The following is a 24510-nucleotide window of genomic DNA, read 5'->3' as shown; positions in this document are numbered from 1 at the left end:
TGTGTACATATAGGTGATTACTTAGTATGTCAACTTTTCTAATAATTAACAAAATAATGCTAGTTTAAAATTATAGATGTATGGTGTTCAAACTTGATTCTTAAGATATTTAACCCTTTCAAATCTAATATCATCAACAGTCTCACACAAATGTACTTGTACATCTCACATGCTTATTTGTGTACAATATAATTCCCTGCCATTTTGTGACACAATTACTGGCATTATTAAGAGATTAAGAGATGTTACCATCAGAGTCTAGTATAAAATGTATACTAAAAGATGTATTGTATTTACATGTAGTATTGTGTGAAAGATTAAAGAGTCTTTTCGTTGGAAAATAGTGTCAAAACAATTACATGAATGTGTAAACAAATCATTCTATGAATAAAAAAATAATCAATAAGAATTGAATTATTGGATAATATGATGAAGGTTTAAGCTGTGGTTATAATATTTATCTTAATCTATCGATCGTAAACCTTATCCAAAATCTTTTTTTTTTCGAAAAAAATGTCACATTCTTCTTTTCATAACCGTTGGGCAAAATTCATTCCCAAAGGCTTTTTGGTGTTATAAAATACAAAATCCTATGACATTGCAAATGACTTCTGGAAACGATAATTGGTTTACAAATGAAATGTTCTTACAGTGTGCCAAATACAGCGAGGAGATTGCCTTTAGGCACGGCATGCAAGGCCTAACCACAACAAAGGCTGGGACCGTGTCTGATGCAGTTTATATCTACGGATGATCGATGCTACTCGTGATATTGGGAGGGTCATTAATTTTTCATTTTATTGAAACCATCTTTCATCTGCAGAGTGATGATACATAACATCGTATTAAATTACGGTTCTTTGCACCGAGTATCGGCACATTTTGATCAAAACATTAGCATGGTGCCATAATCGTCTGCGTAAATTATAAAGAATGCTTGTTCGGAGTTCTTTATCCAGATTTGCTGCGAATGTCCCCAGGGAAGTGTTTTTTCGTCGTTGCGACTTTATCTTTTATGTTTTAACATTTGTATGCATGTGTGGTTGGAAATACGTGTTAAATGTCAGATACAACAATTGGCTGGTAAAAATATTCTAGTTTCAGTATCAACGATCCGAAACATTTCAAATGCCACATCTCTTGAAAGAGATTGAATTGATTTCATGGAAATGTCATATTGTTATGCTTATTTGATGACAAGGTGCAAACAAAATTATACAAAACATTCTCTTTGATGATAGTCCCCTCCAAGCTCTTCATTTTTTAATAGAGAACAAATTCCAAGCAAATGAGCAATTCGATAGAATTTCCTTTTTTGACATTTTTTGAATAAAAGATGGTAGTTTTTTTTAAAGCGTAATAATTGATGTTCATGTTTAAAACAGATTACCCATCCTCAGCCAAATATAGCTTAACAAAGCTTTATTACCAGAATATATTTACTTTGGAAAGGTCTATGTCTTTGATATTCAGCCACTGTACAGCTGTTATCTTATATAATTATATTATTGCATCATTACCCGAAATAGCAAAGCCACTGGACCCCACTGCTAGAGTCAGACAAACAATGGCGGTTGTTGTGTTTCTGGTGATTGCGACTCCAAGAAGGAAGCAAGCCTCCAAACCGAAACCTACAAAATTTATTGTATCCTTGATATAACAAACAGCTCAAATACAGCATTTGTGTTGTATACAGTGTTAAATGTTTCTATATTGTAACATATAAAATGTATTTGTATCCGTATCGTTGGTTGAACGTTAAAGGTTAGAAATATCTCTTTTGTTTCACACAGCTAAATAGTGTACTATTATTGTTCTATAACGTCTAAAAATGTATCCTTACATATATCGTCATCGTAACTATAATGGTTACATGACGTCTTAAAATGTATCCTTATATATGTCGGAATCGTAACTATTATTGTTACATAATGTCTAAAAATGTATCCTTATATATATCGCAATTGTAACTTAGAGCCTCAGACTGAATCCTTAACTTAACTTGTTACGAATGAAGGGGTAATTGCATACACTTCAGTGACTACTAGATATTGTGATAACGCTCTACATCAAATACTGTCAAATACTATAAACAATGGGCTACCTGAACTGAAATAGTGTAATATAATACCTGTATATGCACGAATTATTATTGTAGAAAACGCCACCAGACTACGCTCACTTAGTAAATTAAGAAAGAATTGTCAATCCGATTATAATTCTATTTAGCTGTTTAGTTATTAAAGAGTGAATATTTGTTCCTTATATGATTTGAATTAACAGTCAGAAAGAACATTATGATATCCGACTTTTCAAACAGTACCTTGGATACATGAACCACGTTGCAGGTCTTTTAAATTGTCAATATGATAATTATTCACGTAACCGCAAATAAAGTTATGTTGAAATCTTACACCTTAAAACACACATATTTTCATTTTTAACATTTTAAAATGCCCCATGCATTAAATGCCATCTCATCCTATTCCTTGTTTCAATATAAGTTTGACTTAATGTTTTACCGCCACAGTTGAAGATCTTGCGGACAGTTGTGGTCGTCAGTAGGCGCTGCCTGAGTTTGTCTGCCATGAATCCACCAATGGGAACAATGATTGCCATCACAAGGTGAGGGAGAGCCGATAAAACCCCACTCTACAACATCAAAGATTGATTGATTGATTGATTGATTAAGGTTCTTGGTCTTTTTTTAAATGTTCACTTTTATTTGGAAATGGCCAATTAAATAATTTGAAATTTTATAAGCTTAAAAAGTGTTATTTCGGGAGTTCAGAGGATACACCCTGTCAGAATTTAAACAATATAAACTTTTTTTAATCCTAACCGGAGTGTTAACGAGATGTTTTTGTAGTTGAATATATTACTTTGTACGCAACGTAACCGTTTGGTTTGTACAAATAGTTATACTAGAATTTGCAATATCGCTGCTATATCATATAAAGCACAACTTGAAATCATTTTAATGTCATGTAACTGTAATTTCAATTCATCAAATAACTTAAATTTTGATAGCCCTACCTTTGACACATTGAAATGAAACACTTCCGAGAAATACATAGGCTGTGAAATAATCAACAGGTAAAAAGTCCAGCTCCGACAGAAATTGGCCACTATGATAGCATAGACCGGCATAGAGGTGATGAACTTAAACCATGGAGTCTTCATGTCCTGTAACGGTAAAAATAGATATTGGCCACTATGATAGCATAGATCGGCAAAGAGGTGATGTACCTTAACCAGGGAGTCTTCATGTCCTGTAACGGTAAAAATAGAAATTGGCCACTATGATAGCATATATAGATCGGCAAAGAGGTGATGCACTTTAACCAGGGAGTCTTCATGTCCTGTAACGGTAAAATCAGACATTGATTGACACTGACCATCACTTTACTTTGTCTATGTATGTACCTGTCATACTCTTTTTGACTGGACTGTTTTACTCTACAAAGATCTACTGTTGAAGCAAATAAGTTTTTATCATAATAAGAGAAATTTGCCAGACTTTGTGGTTTTCAAAATTTTGTTTTAATCTTAGACCTCGTGATAAGAGATATATAAAGTTCAAACATTCCCATTGACTTTTGCTGCAGTGAATTCATTTTTCAAAGTTTTGACAATATAAAAAAAATTGTATGATTCCAGCAAAAATTGCTTACTTTCGAAGTGTCGTTTGACATTTATCCATAAAGAAATTGATCATTATCTCTATTATCAAATGTCCTTGAAACATTTTGTTTCTTATGACTTTAGCTTATATCAGATTTTCCACACACCAAATATTCCCATGTTAGGTACATGATACAGATGATTAGATGTACAGGTGTATTAGAGTTACCTGTTTAATGCTCAGATGGTTAATCATAATTACTCTTCTAAGCATCGGCCTCGATATTATTATGATAGTTGACGTCATTCAGCTTATTTCCTAACGAGTTGCTAATCAGATTGTTTTTATCTGATAATGAATATATTCCTGACCCCTAATGAATATATTCCTGATCCCGAATTAATTTTCTATATTATGCATGGATTACTATAACATATCGGATTTTTTTTTTTAGAAAATCTTCAAATCGATCAAACTAAAAACCAGATAGCTCTGTAATGAATGTGTATTAACCTTAAAATCATAAATCGGTGAATATCAAATAAACAGAAGTTTCGCATCCAGAGAGATTCCTTAATTTGACCCTGCAGCGTTCCACCGCCCATTTCAACCAGATCTACGACTTGTTTCAAAAACGGTTTAGCGATTCAGAGAGAAATTTTGATTAGCTCCACGTTTGGAAAAGCCCATAGAGACTTATTCATGCTAACTTTTCCATTTCTCCATCGGCAAATGCTTTTTTCAGATGGGTTCTGATTATTCTAAGTTAGATTAAATTAAGAAGGAAATGTTTCCCCTTGTGGGGCCATTGAATCAACATGAAATCAACAGTAATGTCTTTGCATAGAATTGGATCGAACCGAAATAGGAAAATGGTTTGCTAACTAAATCAAATATGGGCTGTTGAAAGACTCTGGGGGGAAAAGAAGATCCGTGTTACCCTACGGTTCAATACATTTCAGCTTGAGTAAATGTTAAGGGAAGTCAAGTTTCATAATGCGATAAAATTAAGCACCGCCAGAGTGACAAATTCAATAAAGATGGCTGTTATAAATATCATAGGCTTTTTTCTACTTTCTACTTGATACCACATTGAACATATTTAACGAAAAAAAAATGAAAATAAGTTCAAAAAGTGTTCACAATTTAAAAATGACTGTTCTAGTTGTTAACATTAATATATCATGTAAAGTATCTTTTGAAAGGGATCTAATACTTGAAAGAATATATTGATATAAATATACTAATTAAATTTAACATAGTCACACAAGTTTCCATTTCATCAATAAAACTTTTCTATTGTTTTTAAAATTGTTCACAATACCACACATTGAATTAAAGCACGTGTTTAGGTTTATGAACCATACATAATTATCATTATTTTATTTTTCCATTATTAATCTTGCCATAAGAGAAGCGCTATACATACCCTGTCCACAAGGCACCCTGACTCGGCGATAGATGTCTCTATGAAGATCCGCTCCTCCTGTGTGATGTGTGGGTTAGTGGACGGCTTCTCAAAGGAGAAGATCATCCAGAATATACACCAGATCATCCCGATAATCCCTGCAACAGTCACTCAGTATTGTCAAATTGTAACCACAACATGCTAATTGTGTTTTTTGGTTTTGATGGAAAATTTATTTTTCCATTTTCTATTAGATTTGCGTGAAAATAATCTTTGTAATAACTTTTTTCTTAATAGGAGATGGTTTCTGACAAGACTATTTTGAATTAAACAATAATTGTGAAATTTCATGCACATAGTATATTTTATGGTATTTGAATGTTAGCACTTCATTTTAAGATAAACATTGCATTAGATTGGCGGTCTTTGTTTCCAGTTTATTATGAATCCTATTTTGAGGTCATTTGACGTTTGTCTTGTTTTTCATAATCTTCAAAGTGACAACTTTTGGAGGTCAATCTCTGTACTCAAAATAATTCTCTGCTTACATATAGACTTTTGATGTTTTTTCTACTTGTGCTTTAGTCAATATTCTTTCTATGAAGTCACACAATATCTTTCCCTGGTGGCGAAGTTCCTGTCACATATATGTCCACTCGGCAATATATAGCTGCGATGAACTTGGTCGTTGAAAAAAACCCAGACGTAAAAGTTATAAACGTCCGTCAAGTTAAAAAAAACTGCTCACCGAATACGTAAAAGCCAGATTGCCAGCCAAGGGTTTTGGACAGAATTCCAGACAGTGGCATTCCCAGGACAGCCCCGGCGTAGGAACCTACAAGACAAGCACCTCTATCTTATTTATATATTCATCAGGGGAATATCAGCTCAGACAGAACCCTTTATTACTAGATGTCGCTTGTACTTTTTAATTCAACAGTCATTTATATTCACCAGTCATTTATCCAAGCTAACTTCAGCCCAAAGCTTTATTTAATGGATGTTATTGACGTTAATTGCATTTGTTCAAGTATATAGAGTACAGACTTTTTTTTAATTAGAAACTAAGATTGTACAAGATACCTACCACAGAAGGATATTGTAGCCAGCCTTGATCTCTCTAAGGGCGGGGCCCAGTGTCTCCAAATACCATGACAGGCGGGATAAGTAACTCCCTTCAAATTTTGAAGATAAAATCAGCATCAATAATATTTTGATATTTTAACCGAAATAATCCTTTTCGTTATTTTTAGATTACAATTCATATATATTAAGGTATATGTGTCTTTAACCTAGCTGCAGGTCTGTAGCTCCCCGTCTGAAAAAAAAAATTAGATAAACAACCTGGGAGCTACAGTGCCTCCCATAGTAAAAAAAACTGCGCTAGTTTTGAAGTATATGTACAACAATATATTTGTTATATATAGCAATACGTGTAAAATCTTTTTGCAACGTTTGTATAAATTCCTAATCGATGATTGATGTTGATTTTTTGGGGTTATATTTCTCATGTAACATTTGTATTGATTATTGTTACTGAGTAGCGAAAAAAAGAAAATTATTCCACGTTTTTATGGGATATATTTGTTTACATTGATTAATTATGGAAATTGGATTTGTGTGGATTAGCCTACCAAATAATAAAGGCATGAAAGCCGACTGATTTCCTGTAGATAATGTCCATCTATATTCTGTATGATGCATTTCAATACAGAGAATGGAACCTTGATACTTTAACCATTTGTCATGCAGAAATGTAAATAAAACTGACTGACTCATGTATATTTCAGAAGTATCAAGCAGATCGTGATAAGGTAAAAACTTTTTTTCTCTTCATTTTTAACATTTTTCTTGGTTATTTAACCATATCTATGAATTTTCATGTATGTTGTATGTTTTCATTTTTCCTTTAAAGTTTCATTTTTTTCTCCTCTTCCATCCACAATAATCTATTTGCAGGTTACGGCTGCTATCTGACTCCATGTAGCATATTAAGGGTAATTCACCAGTACGTCCCATGTACATACTATATACTGTTTTAAATTAATCAAGTCACGGTTCCGGTCTCCTGGGACTAGTAAGCAAGCAAAGATTGAAAGTTCCACGATCATCCAATAACCAGGATGATCCTAAATTATCAATGTCGATGAAACTGATACCGGCTTCAAACTGGTATTTCAGACATGAATGTATCGCTTTCAGGTTGGAATTACATACATTAGCAAATAGGTTGCGTTTACAAGTTTTCCCACTTTTTGAGACACGATTACACTATCCACCCCCCCCCCCCCCCCCCAAAAAAAAATTCATAACATTAAACAATAATCAAATTCTTGTGTTCACATACCTCTACCAACCCTTGCAGGATTCGAACCGCCATCACCAAACCATAGTGAACTTGTGCGGCCCCAGGCAATAGGATGTTTAGAAATGAGGAAATTCCTATGGCTAGACCAAATATTCTGAAAAGTTACAAAACAAACAATTTTAGTTCTATTTTTCTTCATAATGCATGGAAGGTGATACGTAAAGATCAAGTAACCAATAAGCATGCGAAAGAGCGTCTAGTGCAATGTCGGGCTCCTGAGATTAACTGTCGGATTTCTTGTAGATTGCCACACAACTGACTTGCAGAAATACATGAATTAGTAACAACCAGATGCTTTGAAATGAATGATGCCAACATGAAATCTACCCTCAAAGAATCATCATTCATTGAAGAAAACTCTCAGTAAGGCATACGGCGTTGCAATTAATGAAAAGACCGTCAAATGATTGCCATTTCAAAAGATATTGGTTATATCAGAACGAAGGGTTTCTGTTGCAAAGTCAAGTCTTTACAGGTGCTTAGTATAAAATATAAATTAAGAATGTTTTCTTGTAATTACAAGATACCGTATAGTTTTAAGGGAACAAGTACGCATATGACTTTATAAATTGGGGGTTTTTTTTAAGGGGGAGGGGGTTAAAAACAATTAAAAATACGTCATATTGCTCTGTGAATTGGTATGAGTTACCTGTTGGCGGGAACTCTTGATGCCAGGTAACCTCCAGGTATCTGGGTCACGATGTATCCCCAGAAAAACGAACTGTCCACTATTCCTATCGTTTCTGGTGTCCACAAAAACTGTGGAAGATGTGGTAAAGTAGGAACCTGGAAAAATACGCCAGATGGAGATTTGTGTAGGACTACATTACAGTAGGCGTAAAATGACAAAATCTGTTGAAATAGCACTGGTGGAATATTTTGTAAAGAAATAACAGGTATTTTGAAGGCGTTGATTGTCTGTATTAAACAGGGGGGAAATGGTTGATATACAAGAAATAATGAATAAATGATATTTGGTTTACTCAGAAACTCTTTATTTTCGTATAATTTAATACTCCAGACGAGTTTGTAGTTTAGAATAGGCAAAAATCCTGGGGCTTTCAATTCTATAAACATGCAGCTTTGCTTTAATATATCTCTGCAAGCTGGTGTTGTAGTCTCGATACTTTTGGGGCAATAAGTGCCAATGGTGCATCGTGGACATTTTTTGTGACTTTCAGATACAACGAGCCGAGTTTTCTTGGAGATGCTTGGTTCGTGTCACAATTGACACCATTGGAGACGCTTTCCCGGAGCATGACTATAACCATCACTCCCTAATGGTATTACCTACCCGTTTCAATCAATATTTAATTCTTCAGGGGAAAATATGTACCAGAAAATTATTTGCCTGACTTTATAAATGCTATCGATTTTCTCATATATTTGAACTAAGTGCTTTTTCTACAAATACCAAATTCAATTAATATGGCTCCTGCATCCACCATTACGACTCATAATAGAATGCGGCGATCCCGATTGTTTTTCTCTGGTCAGAAGATGCCATTATTTTACTCATAAAAATAATAAATTAAGTTATCATATTTGTAATAAAAACTCAGGCTGGTGGTTGGTCTGAATTGTCTCTGGTTCAAGCAAAGGATTTGAGGAAAGCGAGAAATGAACAAATGTGACGTCATTACATCAATCATTCATGTTGCGGGGTGTTTATTTATTTCGGTTATGCTCTACATTTTTCAATGTCAGCAGCAAATTATTGTTATTAGACTTATGTGTTTTTTCTGCGTTGTCATTTTCAAGGTCGGAAATAAAACAAACATCCAAGTTTTCTGGAGTATCAATTATTCGTATAAAGAATAATATATAAAGCACATAACATTGCAAAAGAATTGATGAGAAAGGTTTTTTTTTATTTATGTGTAAAAAGGGGAATTAGACCAAACTTGTTTTAGCTTAATTTGGAAACCAAGGCTTAAATTGCAATTTGAATTCCATGAAGTGACAAGAGAAAGACGTCGATGAAATTGCTATTTTTATAGGAATTCAGACAAAAAACAAAATACAGCCATTATCTTTTGTGTAAAGAGAACAATATGCTCTGTCTAATGTATCGATCGCACGGTAAATCATAGGTATTTTTGTTCCTAATAAATATGCAGAGATCGTTTGGAGGACAATTACCATGGTGTCATAACGGTCAATAGCTTGATATCCTCTCTCCCAATCGAAACGTCAATGTTAGTACAAAGGCGCGAAAGCTACTGAGAAAATATCGGCCCCCAACCTGCATTATAATGCCAAATTCAAATTGATGCAACCCTCAAAGTAAATGGAAGAGATAGCATATCGATTGTAGCCCTAGTTAAACAAAAAAATAACAAAAATCAATTAAACAAATTTTGATGGAACTAACGTGTTTAATCTCGGCAAAGAATAAAACACTACGTTCCTCCCGCATCCGATTGTGTTTTATTGGGCAAAAATGACATGTGATGTATCGATAGCATTAGATCAGAGATATCGATTTTCAATGTATCATATTAAGGCCTATTAATCGATCTTAATTTATCATTGATGAGAAAAATGACACTCATAATTTGTTTGGGTTTTTGTACTTTAAAATTTTTCAAAGGCATCGGCTTTCATGATATCTTTCACAACCACCATCATATTGTTTTTAATCTCGTAATATCAAATACATTTTTATCTTTAGAAAACGCCGTTCAAAATAAAAAACAGGGTTTTTTTCACTTTTTTTTAATGTAAGAACTCAAGCTAGGTTTTGAACTTTGCTATACAATTAAAATGTGATTGTCATGGCACTTTTTTGAATATCAACTTTTTATGAGGGGTGGTAAAGATAAAATTGTTGTCATTGACTCCAAGTCTGTTTCAATTATTTAGATGCAAGAGTGCATTTTTAATGTATTATGGCTTTTTTATGTTAAAGTCAAGTAGTTTCCTTCTTTATAAGTATTAATTGTTTTTTATTGCTATGAATTAAAGTGTTCTTTTTGTTCCTATTTTGGGTTTGGGAGGGGGTTATAACACGTATTACTCTACCGTTCTGTTATAGTAAGTGGAGTTCCCATCCTTCACGAGGATTGGTGCAGGGGTAGGTTTATCGTCGTCGTCGTACGTGTTATTTTTGGTCATCATCACGATGGCTACCCCCATGTTACACCGAATACCGAACGATATCAGGAACCCCACGCAGCTGAGTATCGCCACCAGGTAGCGCTGTGCGAGACATCGGCAACACGTGCACGATGGACAATAACCAAGGAAACGAGACTTCTTGTCCTCTTCTTCTGAGTAAGCTTCGTCAAGTTCATCGTATTTCACAAACGATTTCTCCTCTGCGTCTTTTTTGAAAACTCTGAAATGAAATAAAATCATGAAAGTCTCATATTAAAAATTGTGTATTGCGGGTGGGAAATCATCGATAAAATGTCATGATGTCACGAATATATCTTCTAAAACAATCATTGTCGCTGTGAAAATAATTTGTCTACGTAAGCAATAACGCTGAGAGGATCGTATCTTATTCCAATGTCCTCTTCTACTATACACAACCTTTTTAAAGCTGCTTTTAGAGAACACAATTAAAGAATTATTTTTTTGAATAGTCAACATCATTACAAAGCCAATCTTTTGCATTGATATTCATTTTTTATGAAAAATTGGAAAATGTGCTGACATAAATGGTAAAATGCAAATGTTGGCCTTTTACTCTGACGACAGCTAAAGTCTCGGGGGAGGTCTCGTGTAGGTCCGGGACTAAGTTGCTTTCTTTGTTGTTAGCTTTAGAACTTGTATCAAGTTCATTAGCTCCATATTACTGTGTAGTATTGTTCATTATTGTTCATTATCCTTGGTTAAAGACTTGCCCTGAAAACTAAACATTATACCATAGTACCAACGCCGGCGACATCGAAGTTTAGAATTACGATGTTTTGTGCAACATCATATTGAAAATTAGCTTGTCTAATTGCGCTCACATGTTTTTGTCTTAATGGAAACAAGAACTTCGCCTGACAATATTCCATTTTTATTAGATTGAATTGTCTGTTTTCCCCCACGGAAAACTTCATGAGCTAGCAGTGTTTTATGTTGATGAAAGAAAATGAATTTAATACGGCAAGGTTGTCACTGCGTATGTTTTCTGGGTCTTTGCGATCAGGATAAACTAGAACAGACATTTTATAACTTCGTGTCTTCGAACAGATTATGCCAACTAATTAGCAAACATGCCACAAAGATGGCGCTTTTGGTCACGCTAAGAGATACCTGCAAGAAGTTTGACAGATAGGGAATTATATTATTTTCCCCTCTACATGTCCGTTCGGTTTTATATAAGAAGAGCTAAGCGGCTTACTTTTCCTTCTCGGCCCATTAATGCGAGTCCCGAACGTCTTAATCAATTTCAGTAACCAACCAAACTTCTAATATTTTTCAGAATAATGATAATTCTAAGCGGCAAAATGATGAACATGTAATCTATGTTACGTAGTACCAAACAACAGCTAAATTTGCATCCAAGGTAAAAATTCCGGTTTATTTATTGAACATTTTATCATGCAACTCTTACACTAAAGAAATTAATGAGTTGAATTACGGTAGATTGACTATTCCTTTGAAGCGAATATACCTTACCTTATATCCCGAAGTCTTAGAACCTCTATTAAACCGTCCAATTTATTCATGATTCCACTAGTAGTAATTTAATTCCAAGGTTAATTAAATTTCTACGCACTTCACTGTAAAGAGCAATATCAAATGGCCATACAAGGAAACTATAATGATCCAACAATTTTCATGGCAAAATATCGTGTTCTAACATCATGATCACTGGTGTAAAATAATCACCATTGCTTTGGCATTGCACCAGAAGACACTGCAACAATTATCGGCAAAAATCAGAGAAAAGTTTTGCTAGAAGACCACGTTTTGTAATTCCTGACGTTAACGCGTGTTCAGACTCTTTTTTTCATTTAATTTGAATTCTCGTTGCAGAAAAAATTATACCCAGGAAGCATAGTGTAAATTGCGCAAGAATATTTAAGTCCAATGCATTATGACAGAATCCTTGGAATGAATGCAAGCCTCGTTTTATTGGTCCGGGCCGTCCTCGGACAGAGTTCGTCTATTTAATGATAACTCAATATATTTTTCTTTTGAATGGCGAAAACGACGGAATCATCTTTACAATGGCGTTTGGCAGCATCATAATTAATTCAACAGCCAATATCCCAAAGAGACTCTCTTACACTGATGAACTGGAGTCGCGCGCAATATAGGTGTACAGGAGGCGCGCAGTCACTATTACCATTTACAACTATCCTCATCTATTATTCAAACACGATTTTTTCTTCATCAAAAAATGCATTGATAAACTAGTTATTTAGAACCATATTTTCCACTGTAACTAAGCTATTTACTTTTTCATAGCATTGAATTCAGTTCACTAATTGTAACTAATGTAAAAACAAAAACAAAAACAAACACCTAAAAAAAAAGAAAAAAAAAGAATGTCTTTCAGGGCAATAGGATAAGTTGCTTTCGTGAAAAAGTGCATTAAAGATTTAAACTAATTAACATTCATACACGGAGAATAAAATTGTCATCTATTTTAACGATTTCTTTATTTTCGCAGACAGTAAATAATGAAGCAATTACCAACAACATATATGGATTTCGCAGAATAATACTATGCCATTCTTTTCTTTCTAAATGAGCTGTGTTTAAACCGGAAGTCGCTCCGATGGAATAAATACAGATAGTTTTTAACCCGACGTCGCGTCCGGAAATTCCCTGATCGTTCTCACGTTGATTGCACGTCATAAAAAGATCCATTTAAAGTTAGCTGGGCCTCTTTCTCGCTCACAATGGGCACCCTAACGAAACATAAACACCTCAAAATACCTTAAATGTGTTAAGTCACTTGAAATCAATTCACTTTCATCGATTTTCTTTTGAAAATTTTCAAATTGAGATGCTTTTATCAGTATAAATCTTTTGGCAGAATCACTGGCTGTGTGGTTTTGTTTATTTTTCTTCAGCATCTAGAAGTGGGAGGGATAAATTGGATACTAATTTAAGTATCTTGAGTTGGTTCAGCTGACGTCAGTTAATAATGCTGCATTTACCTTTGTTTGCATACTCATTATTATAGGTGTGGGATAGAAAGAAAACAAACAAATCATTGCAAAGCATGAATGACCAAATGACAGCAGTCTGTTAAAAGTAAAATTTGGCTTTTGTCTCTGATTTTAAATATAGATTTAAGTGTGTAGTGGGTGGCTGAAATGAACTTAGTCAAATGTCTTCATGGGCAAATAAATACATATGTAACATTCGTTCATTAGATAATGAAAGAATTTTTTTACCCTGATTTAAGTGTAAATTGAAATAGTTTATCCTTTAACTGATATATATATAAACATCAACTAAAGTATGATAACATATAAATATAGCGAGCTAAATTTCTATTTTTCAGATTTTAAAACATAAAATACTTTTTCGTATGAACTATTTTTTTCGATGATCGTTATTTGATGTTGTAGCCCGGTTTCTGCACTTGTACTGTCTACGATAGTGAGTGCAGCAAATTAATTAGTGGCCGGTATAAATAATACATCTAAAGGCAATTCAAAAGCAGTCAGAACACTGGAGATGAGCGAGATTTTTTGGTAGATTTACTAGACAGACCACTCGACTTCTCATTCGCCCTCTTGTCTTAACCATAAATCAATGTGGTTCATACTAGCGATATTTTTGGTCCAACTCAAAAGGTCAATATACCGTCGTGCGGGAAGTGACGTAATGCGATGTCTGATAGGGCCAGCATCTGTGGAAAGATAATAATGAATCTAGACAATCTACACTATATAGGGAAATGAAATTAATTACCAGTAGTCTTCCTCCCCCCAACCGCTTCGTTATAGAGCGTGTCCGTATATATTGGAGTTAAAATAAGTAATAGACATCGAACCTTGCTTCTGGACGTAGATTCGATCATACTTGGGTCTCCCCTGTTGCCAGAGCCGTGGTTGAATTATACGGAGTTGAGTCCCCTGTGAGTTAAAATCTTTGTTCATATACAATGAAAGCTGATTAGCATTCAAAATGAACATCAAGCGTTATACAAATAGTGAACAACTTGTCGAGACGTTGAATAATAGATAATTACACCGAAGGTTTCCTTATTTTCTTTTAAAAGCCGATTTGCAACAAAAAAATTGTGAATTCATTAAACTTAATGATATACATTAAGTCGAAGAGGTTCTGTTCAATTTTTTTTTATTTTTCTTGGAATTCGAACGTGTTTTTCTGCTACAACGTGAACAACCTCAGATCTTGTTATTACCAGGCGCAATTCGTGTGATACACCGATACAAAAGTTATCCAAGGTATGACCATAAATTATTCAATGTTATCATTTACACTGCAATTTGATAACTATTTGTTCATTATACAAATAACGCGATTGATTTTCAAGCGAACACCCCTTATACAGTGTAATGACCATCATTGATACACGTTTCTTAAAAAATTTCAGGCTATTCACAGAGAACTGTGTAATATTGTTCACCATACTGTCCTCGCCGCTTCGGTCCAGGTCTATGAACTCTCGATACTCAGTCTTCGAGCCAAAATTCGTAGTAGAGTTGTTACAATGAACAATCAGACTCGAATTTCATCTTGAATTAGGAAGAGAAAGACAGCGCCAATAACACTGTCATTATGATGAAGAAGAAATGGCTGAAGTCACGCAGCGCTGTGGTGGATAAACCGGGGGTTTCAAAGTATGTGAATAATCAAAAGAAAATAGTATGATTTTGAGCTATGAAACCCTCTTTGTTTATCACAGTATTAATGAAATAAATATTGCTCAATTTTGAAAGATGACCTCAAAAACACTCATTTTTTCCTCACCCATATATACATGTATCTTTTACATTTTTAAGAACCTCTACCTTCTATTTATGAATATATCATCATAATACAGTTTTGTCATCATGCGGTGAATGTTAAATGCATACCTATATACTTGTATATATCACATAAAACAGTAAAAAGGTTCATAGTCTTTTGACATGTCAAATCTCATAGACTTTTAAAAAGACACTGACTGACGTCACACTAATCTAAAAACTTGCTGAGAATCGTGAACGACTAAGCATCAATATCGTCATCTACTTGGCATTATCTAAGTATATTAAATTTTTACGAATCAACTTGAAATTGGCGATGGTAGCGCAATAAAATGGTGGCCAGCTATGAAACTGAAAATCAAGAGTTACACAAGATACCCGCATACTGAGGTGCGGGCTTCATTCCATTGATATATAACTTGCTTTCTGTTGCTTTTATGTCTCTTTCAATTACATACCATAAAGGTTGGCACAATGAGAATGAATGTAATAACACACTAATATTGTATATGCAACGGACACATAACTATTTTTGTCCCACATTTGCACCGAGTGTACGCAAGATCAAAAAGTACAGTCATTATACTTAGTCAGTTGTGACGAATATAATGATGTGGTTTTGTTGATTAATTTTCATTCTGTATTAATTATGGTGTAATATCAATTAAGAATTAAACTTAAATAGATATCACATACAACAGAAAATTATCTCTCAGTATGTGCTTATTTTTCCCAGTTGTTTTCATTAAATAAGTTCACTTACATTTGTTATGCTAAATAACTCTTTTTTTTACGTTTAATTCGCACATTTGAAGCGCGCCATTGGCTGGATCAAACATAAATGTACTATGTACGAGAAAAAAATCTAAGATTTTCTTTTTCTAGTAAATTAATTAGCTGCAGTTACGTCTTTAAGCGTCTTTCGGGAATATGCAAAAAGGATTGATTAATGAAAACAGGGAAAATAACTAGCCCTTATGGGAAATCTTATAACGTCAATAGTTTTTAAAAAAACAAGATTTATTTATTGATATTTCGTTTTCACAAATTTATAACATCAGGCCCTGCCGTCAACGACTTTCCTCAAGTCAATACTCACCCTCAAGTCTGGGTTTTTACCTCAAATTCGTGCATCTTTCGTACAACGATTTGAGTTGAGGACCGAATTGAATGATGTAAAAATTTGGCGGGGCCAAATGAGAAGAAAATGAAGAAACTCGGTTGACGCATATAAATAGTTTAAAGGTGTTTTTTATTACGTACTACATAGTATACAGTATAAATATGCTTGTAATTTTTTTTTTTCGAAAACTGTTCATAAAAGCAGTTACATTTAAAGATTATGTTATTGCTATACAAAAAGAATTTGTATGGCATTGTCCTTCTGACATGCATATTTTTATTGCTAAAATTAAAATGTCAGAAAGACAGTATGACACCTTCCATCTTGAAATTTATGTCAAAAAAAATCTTCGTCTTCATCTACGACTCCGATTTTTAAAATGTTAATTAAAACTAAGTATCTTTTGTATAAAAGAAAATAGAAAAAATATATATTTGTAAACGGACCCACTTAACCTCTATGTATTTCAGACATTGTTCTTCTTCAAACATCTCGTAAAGCATAGACATATTATTTATATCATTCAGTTGACATAGAATACGCCTTTCTGCTCTCATCGTGAAACATTGTGACAAGTAGAAATCAGGATAGGTTAATACGCTGAGTTGTTTAATAGCAAAATGTCAAGTTGTAATCTTACTCGATGAAAGCGGTATTATTCTAATATGTACCGTCATATTACGTGTGAAAGCTTCAGGTATCGTGTTACCGAAGAACAGCGGCCCACCTGGTTAAATCATATGGGCAAAAATGATCGGAATAATCTAAATACAAAAACTTGTCTGATGGACATGAAAATTTGATGGACATGTTCTAGTAATCTTGCTAGCTTTTTTTTTGTATTTTTGTTGGGATAATACCAAAAAACTATTCTTAAATGGATGCGTGTTTGGACGGAATAAAACGTAAATCTTGGATTATTACTTTAAGTCAAAGGTTTCTGGTTCGTAAGATACATGTGATTTTTTTTATCAACTAAATACATAATACATGTATAAGCAATTAAGAACACCTCAGGTTTTAAAGGCTATCTGGGAGTATGCATTGCTAGAACATTTATTTTATATTCATTTGTATAAATTATTTTAAAATAGAAATCTAACTATTAAGTATATTTGACATGCACTTTTATTCATCATGAATTATATACTGAAACTATTACTTTAAATTTCGGGGAAACAGAAGATAAGTTCAGAACACAAAATGTCGATTCAAAGTAAGGTACATGTACATATAGTTCCCCGTACGTTCGCCTAATGCTCAATACTTTAGGACTGTTTGCATGGATACATGTTTCATTTGGCTAAATGGTCAACACATTAAGATCTAAATAAAATTTTAAGGTATGATTTGTAAAGCTATCAACCATTATTTAGTAAAAGATATATTTTACCTTTTAATTTTTGGTGTTTTCATGTAGAGCTCTTCTTCTGAAGGAGATCAATACAGTCTTAAAATGGGAACGATCATCAACCGTTCTTAAAAGCAGTTGTTCTACCCTCAGAGTGGAATAAATAAAAACCGAAAAACGACCATTTTTAAACAAGATATCTGGTCCTACCACTAATTATGGTATACAGGGTGTCTTCTCTTGTGGCAGGAACATGTTCCCCTTGCATCCGAGCCACTTGAACCTACCTTAGACCAGAGCAGCTTGATGTCCGAGAGATGTGTAATAACACCGCTTTTCATCATAAAGATAAATTTGCTAAAATCAATCAAATAAATCCTAATTTATAGAAAATTACCATGGAATAAACGGACTTGATCTGCCATTCTAATTAAGGTACTTTTGGTTTTAAAATCAAACTCTTTATCTCTTCGTTTCTAATCGATATTTAGGAACCCCATAGAGGAATAATTTGAATTAATTTCACACGTACATTTGCATTCCAATATTAGCTTTTAGCCTCAGAGGGAGTTAAATATTGTGTGCAGAGATAAACGGCCGATGATGGCAATGAGAGAGTGTAAAAACAGGCTCTTCACAGTGTCAACAACACGAAAGCCCCAAGGTTGAGGTGAAATAGTCATGTGACCACAGGGGAGCTGGCAAATGATGGCTTTATTTGAAAAGCACGAGCGCGCAAGTCATTTGCGTTCAAAATGCTTTGTTCCATAAATTGAGTTTTAAAAAAAAGAAAACGTGTTAAATGAGAGACTGTCTGCTGTATCTGTCAGTGCGGTAAATAAAAGTTCAGATATCAATGGCGCTTGTCAGTGAAGATGTATCTGATCGCTATGTATGAAAAATTCAAGTGCAGATTTTGCCATGAAAAGTTTAGAAAATCCTATTATTTTACTATCTGACTTTCAAAATACCGATCAAAGCATGTGCTTTAAACTGCTTCAAACCATGATATCTTGTTTCAGCTCTGATCAGCGCAATGATGACTTAATGCCGAGATAAATGGATGTTTTGTACTTTGAACTAGACATGTATAGACCACTCTGTTACCGATTGTTGTACCTTTACATGGCGGGTCTTTGTGAGTCATGAACACTCGCTTCCTAACTTAATCATTAAAAGAATCGAAGCTTAAATCATCATCCGTCGTCAACTGAAAGAATAAATGACTAAGTGGAAACTAAACCTTTTTGTTGATTGATGCGGATTATGGTTCAACAAAATGTAAAAACGTAGGCATGAAACCTCAACTACTCAACCAAAAGACACTCTAGGCGAGTCATCAACTACTCAACCAAAAGACACTCTAGGCGAGTCATCAACTGATGATTAGGGTGAGGGGGTGCCAAAACTAGAATGCTAGTAGTATTTCTGTTTTTAGAAAAAACCGGAAGTTGAGTCAGTTCTGCCTGTTCTTCATGATTTATTCAAACGAATTGCCAATATAAATGAAAGAGCTTCTGTTACATACTGGTAATCCTAGACTTTTAGTCTTTTCGTTTTCTATGGTCCATTGAAAAATCAAAACTTAATTTAATAATTAATAAAGGAGGAGGATGTTCTTTGTATGCATCATAAACAAAGTCAGCAAATGACAAAAGAGAACTTTATACTATGAAGTTGTCATTTTTACGTAAAAAATAATCACTGTTCATGTATACATAGTCAATTGTAAAATCTCTCTTGGCTGGTTTTCTATATAAATCATTTGCTCCATACAAATAATCGATTTACAGAGCATGGAACATCTCTGTTTTGTTGACGATTGTTTTGATATATTCCCCAATGTATACTTTTATTATTATAGCCACTTTGTTCTCATTCACGGGCAAATGGTGCCTCTGAATGTAGAAGAACTACCTTGAACTTATTCACCCTAAGTTAGGTGAAATACGTCAATTTTACTAACATCTATAATTCACCGATTGAGATGTCCTACGCTGTTTGGCGGCGAAAAGTAGGTGGCGACACGAAAAAGTCATACTCATTTTAAGTTTTGTTTCAAATTAATTAAAACAGAATCGATAGAACTTAAAGTTTCTGTAGAATTTATAATATGATAGTATCTATTTTAGCCAAAAATTCATATTGACCCTTGACCTTCGCGGTTAGAGGGCCAATGACTTCTATGTATGACATCGAATGAGTCGGTTTAAAGTAGATCCAGTGTTCTGTGAAGTCATACTTTATTGTAAAAATTTGAATTCTTTAAAATTTGTTCAAGATAGTTTTATTTATTTCATGTGACTATAATCACATGGATGTAATTAGAAATACTGTTAAGTTTAAGATATTTTTGCAGCTTAATTTTGTCCTAAATTTCCAATTTTTTTTATACATTTTATCTATGCTAAGGGGAAATAACTCTTTCTGACTGTTCTCTCTGTTGTATGTCTAAATGCTGTAATTTTTTTAATCCCAACAACTAATTTTAAAATTTATTTGTAGTTTTAGTTTTCTAACACAGTTGACAATAAAATTAAAAAAAAGATGAACAAGTTTCTGCTTACAAAGATTTTACTTTTAACCAAAAAAGTACGGTTTTATGTTGCTAAAATATGCTCTAGTTCATGTTTATCTGCCATCTCAAAGGGTGTGATGACATGAATATTTTTTCTAATGATTGATGAAATCTAATTCTATTAAGTTTTTGACACTCAAATTATAAGGTGCTTTTTTACTTTGTTAACATAATATTTCATTTTTGATAGGAAATGCCTTATACTTTGAATTATTCACAATTTTCATTGACATCAATTCGTAGGCGGTAACTTATGTTATTTCAGTTAAACTCTTGGGAGTTGTACAATACATATCCCGATTAAGAGTTGTTTCATTTTGTTTGAGGGCACTGTGGCAAACTGTATCCATTAGCGAACAATTTAATTACAATCATATTACATAACAGGACTCGATTTAGCTGTCGAGAAAACACTTATTTTGAGACGATGATAGCTTCTGTATAGAGATTTTTCCTTCCGAGGGGGCTTCAAGTTCAATGTACAGTCATATCTTGATTGGTGTAAGCGAAAGCGAAGCCTGTGATCTCAGCGAGATAAATTTTACAAATTAAGTTAACTTAATGTTTTATTATAGCACTGGCGCGTTTAATCAACAAACTTAATCCATCTGATTATTGATCATTGTCTTTTACGTTTTTAAATCATTGTGAGCTTTTTGTCCACATTTCTCTGTGCAAAAAATAGTACGAGTTAATTGGCGGCAATGCCTTATGATGTTATAACGTTTGAAAAATTCTTGAAGGACACACACGAAAACAAGAAAACATAAACACAATTCACGTGTTATAAGGATATTATATCGACGAGACAGAACAACTGTAGGACAATATGACTTGATAACTTATTATTGGAAGCAGCAGGCAAATAATCAGTAACTGTTACCTAGATGGCGCTAAACCGGAAGGCAGAGTTATATCCCTATTCAGTACTTCGTATATTGTTGGTATTTCTAAACTTCAGAAGGTATTGGTAAATAGATTAATATTAAACAATTCCTAAAAGATTTTTTGTATTTATACATAAAATGTTCTGTACTCAACACACGTGTGTGTATACTATATTACTCTTATATCAGCTTCAGAACAAAACATGAACATAGGATGTGGACAGTAGCAAACATTTTTATTGCCAGTTTTCAATTTAGAAAAAAAACTTTTGCAAAGTATAAAGGTCGATATATCAAAATATTTTTCTAAAGTAAACTATTCTTGAAGATTATTCTAACACATGAACTATTATAGAATTCCATTGTGAAAAAGCAATTGAATTAAGCTCTTTTCATCAGTCCTTGTTCTTGAGATCTTTTTTGTGAAGTGATTTAGAAGGGTTTATTGAGAAAGATAAATCGATGAAAGAAAATTATTCTTTTCTTTTGCAGTGCTGCGAATTGTTTATTTATTTATTTTTTTTTTGGGGGGGGGGGGGGGGGGTACTAGTATGAAGCAGGTCTAAATATAAGATATCTATAAGTTATAAAAACAATACTAGTTTAGCAGAAATTTTATTACATAATATCATAATTTTGCTCTTAGATTAAAATAGTTCAAAAACAACCTAAAACATAAATAAATTTGTGTTTTAATATGTCGCTCTGTAATGATGATGTAACATTTCTGCGTTATGTGATAGAAAGATGATGCATCAATTTGTATAAACCTTTTGTATAAGGCACTAAACGTATTCGTGCTCATTTACATACCATCCATATAAACATTGGGCGGACGTTTTGCAATTCTCATCTCTTTCTTATTATCGTTCACCAGATTGCAATAATAGAAATTTCGGTCAACAGTTTTATTAAAAGGAAAAAAACTCGGATGCAATAGACTTCCTGGAAATTTGAATATAGAGGGCAAGACTTTGAATGAGGTGTGACAACGCCTCGTTGCATAAATGGCCCGTTAGTAAAAGCAATGACCTTTTGTGGTGACTATTAATATCTGGCAATGACACCGAAACACTTACTGCTCTTTTTGTATTAGCGATAATGAGTTGATGGCGTTTAGACGATCATTTGTCTTACTAACGTCGTAGGGAGATGATTATTGACGCCTTTCAGCTCTTCACAACAGAAATATTAGCAAGACATATGCCTTCACCGATGAAGCAATCGATACCAACTTTTCTTACCAAATTCATGCACATTACTGATAGGGACCGGTCTGGTATGTACAAAATGTGCATTTGGGACGTCTTAATTTATATATCATTGCGTGTATTGGAAATATTAACATGCTCATATTTAGCGTGGGTGGCTTGTTTGGTTATTTTAACACCGTGTAATATTAGAGACACGCACAAAAAGGCATGTGGTATTTGTAGGATGCAACAAATATTGTCATCTTTGATTATATCAATTCATGGAAAAAAGGACATGCCAAAGCTTTCTATACCGAATGAGTTCTCAAAATTTGCCAATAAAAAATCAAATTGATCAAATCTTATGCCTCATTCAAACATTCTGTTCGGCTACTATTTTATCATGTTCTGTATATTTTGACTTATAAAGGCTAAAAAACAAATATCGGTAAAAAGGATGTATTTATATATTACTTCACAACCAAAAAATCATAGGTCATTAATTTAAGTTGTAAATTATAAACACGTTTATAACTTATATTTTAGAACTAAAAGGCCCATTGTACTTGGTCTTGCCAGGTTCCTTAAGTATGGTTTCAAAATGGTATGTAATATAATGTTATTTGAGTAAACGTCGTCACTATATGAACTAAACCTTGTTAATAGTATGTTTGGTGGCTTGAAAATGTTGAAGAACTTTATAATTATATTGATAAGCGAGCAAATCAATTAACTGAAATTGCCTTTGTTTGCATATTTTCTGTTCTGATCTTTATTAATTTTAAGATGTACAGCTAATTAGTGCAATAAGTATAAACAATATACATGTACAGGTAGGTTAACAGGAGAATGTGGCAAAAGTGTACATATGATATCAACATCTAATTTGCCTTAAGTAAATCTTATTTTCAAGCTAAAGTGAATAAATTTACCCAAATTACATAATTCTTTTACATTTTCAACATTAAAAAGCTGCAAAGGACTATATACGATAAGGGCCTAAAATGGCCCCCTAAAATGAACATTATCATTTTACTATCATTCTTTGTTTTCTTAGTACAGATATGTATGTGATGTGTTTACATAATATTCATTTTGATTCAAGTGCCCACAAATTAGAAATATGACATTGTAAAGATAACCTTTTCCCGCCATTTTTGCATTTTTAGTGTATAACAGCTTGTTTTCAAGCAGTTTTTCCTTCCGAATGCGCACTATATTTCCCATTCTAAATAGAAAAATGTCAATTTTTGGCTGATTTTGATTGAATTATAGAAATGGCGTCACTTCTGACGTCATATACTGCCAGTGAGTGCAAATAAATCAAATAAATAGATGAAAAATATATTTACATCAACTCTTCTTAAAAATTAGTTAACATTTTATTGTACCCGAAACACTTAAAAAATGGCGAATTATGGGGGCCAAATTTAACTCTTATCATATATAGTTCTTTAGACATTGAAGGGTTTTTTTTTTCAGTAATAAGGCTTAATGTATATAGGACATATCAAATAATAAATTTCCTTAAATAAAATTGTAAATTACGGGTTGCAATTAAGTATTTGAACAAAAAGAATTTACTAGAACTATCTAGTTGAAAAAAATATTCTGTGTAGCTTGATCAAATATACGTTGTTTGACAACAATGAGATATGCAGCTGTTATTATTTGCTTTTCCCAAAATTCAAACATACCCAGATTGGATAAAAACCTTTAACATGAGATAACCAGGTTTTTGCATTATTTTTTTCAACACCGTCATAAAGTGTAAAATAGAAAGGTTGAATAATATAATTATTATAAAACAGTATTTATTTCCAGAACTTAACTTTGTTAAACAATTTTTGGTACAGCAGAGGAAAGCGTCCTAATTCAGAATAAACTGCTACATCACAAGTTGACCTTTTAACCCCTAGGACATGTTTACAGAAATCAAGATGAAGTTTCTCAATAGTAAGTACCTAATATCTCAGAGGCATAATTACAGACACTGCCAACAAAAGGATCAAACAATGAATGCAAAGTATTATGATAAAAAAAAAAACATGTTTCTTATACTTTTTTCAATACAAAAAA

The 24510-nt window shown here is 33.3% G+C and overlaps 1 protein-coding gene across 3 annotated transcripts in view; it reads right to left on the bottom strand.

Moving 5' to 3' along the window:
* Nucleotides 1-24510, bottom strand: part of LOC105331066 (vesicular glutamate transporter 2.1) — a 39180-nt gene that overhangs the window by 4040 nt on the left and 10630 nt on the right. Inside the window, exons 1-10 of one of the 3 annotated variants that reach the window (XM_066086129.1) lie at nt 17816-17853; nt 10426-10741; nt 8051-8187; nt 7381-7495; nt 6121-6208; nt 5782-5868; nt 5055-5191; nt 3037-3186; nt 2523-2652; nt 1521-1631 (exon numbers count right to left, since the gene is read on the bottom strand). In XM_066086129.1, the coding sequence (XP_065942201.1) occupies nt 1521-1631; nt 2523-2652; nt 3037-3186; nt 5055-5191; nt 5782-5868; nt 6121-6208; nt 7381-7495; nt 8051-8187; nt 10426-10741; nt 17816-17838 (1294 nt within the window). In that variant the 5' untranslated portion in view covers nt 17839-17853. Of the gene's footprint in view, nt 1-1520; nt 1632-2522; nt 2653-3036; nt 3187-5054; nt 5192-5781; nt 5869-6120; nt 6209-7380; nt 7496-8050; nt 8188-10425; nt 10742-12018; nt 12628-17815; nt 17854-24510 lie in introns of those variants that run through there. The other 2 variants (XM_011433114.4, XM_011433105.4) reach the window with 2 other exon arrangements.

The sequence above is a fragment of the Magallana gigas genome, chromosome 5 (assembly GCF_963853765.1).
Source record: "Magallana gigas chromosome 5, xbMagGiga1.1, whole genome shotgun sequence".
In the NCBI taxonomy this organism is placed as follows: Eukaryota; Metazoa; Mollusca; class Bivalvia; order Ostreida; family Ostreidae; genus Magallana; species Magallana gigas.
This window is presented reverse-complemented; position numbering and strand designations above follow the sequence as displayed.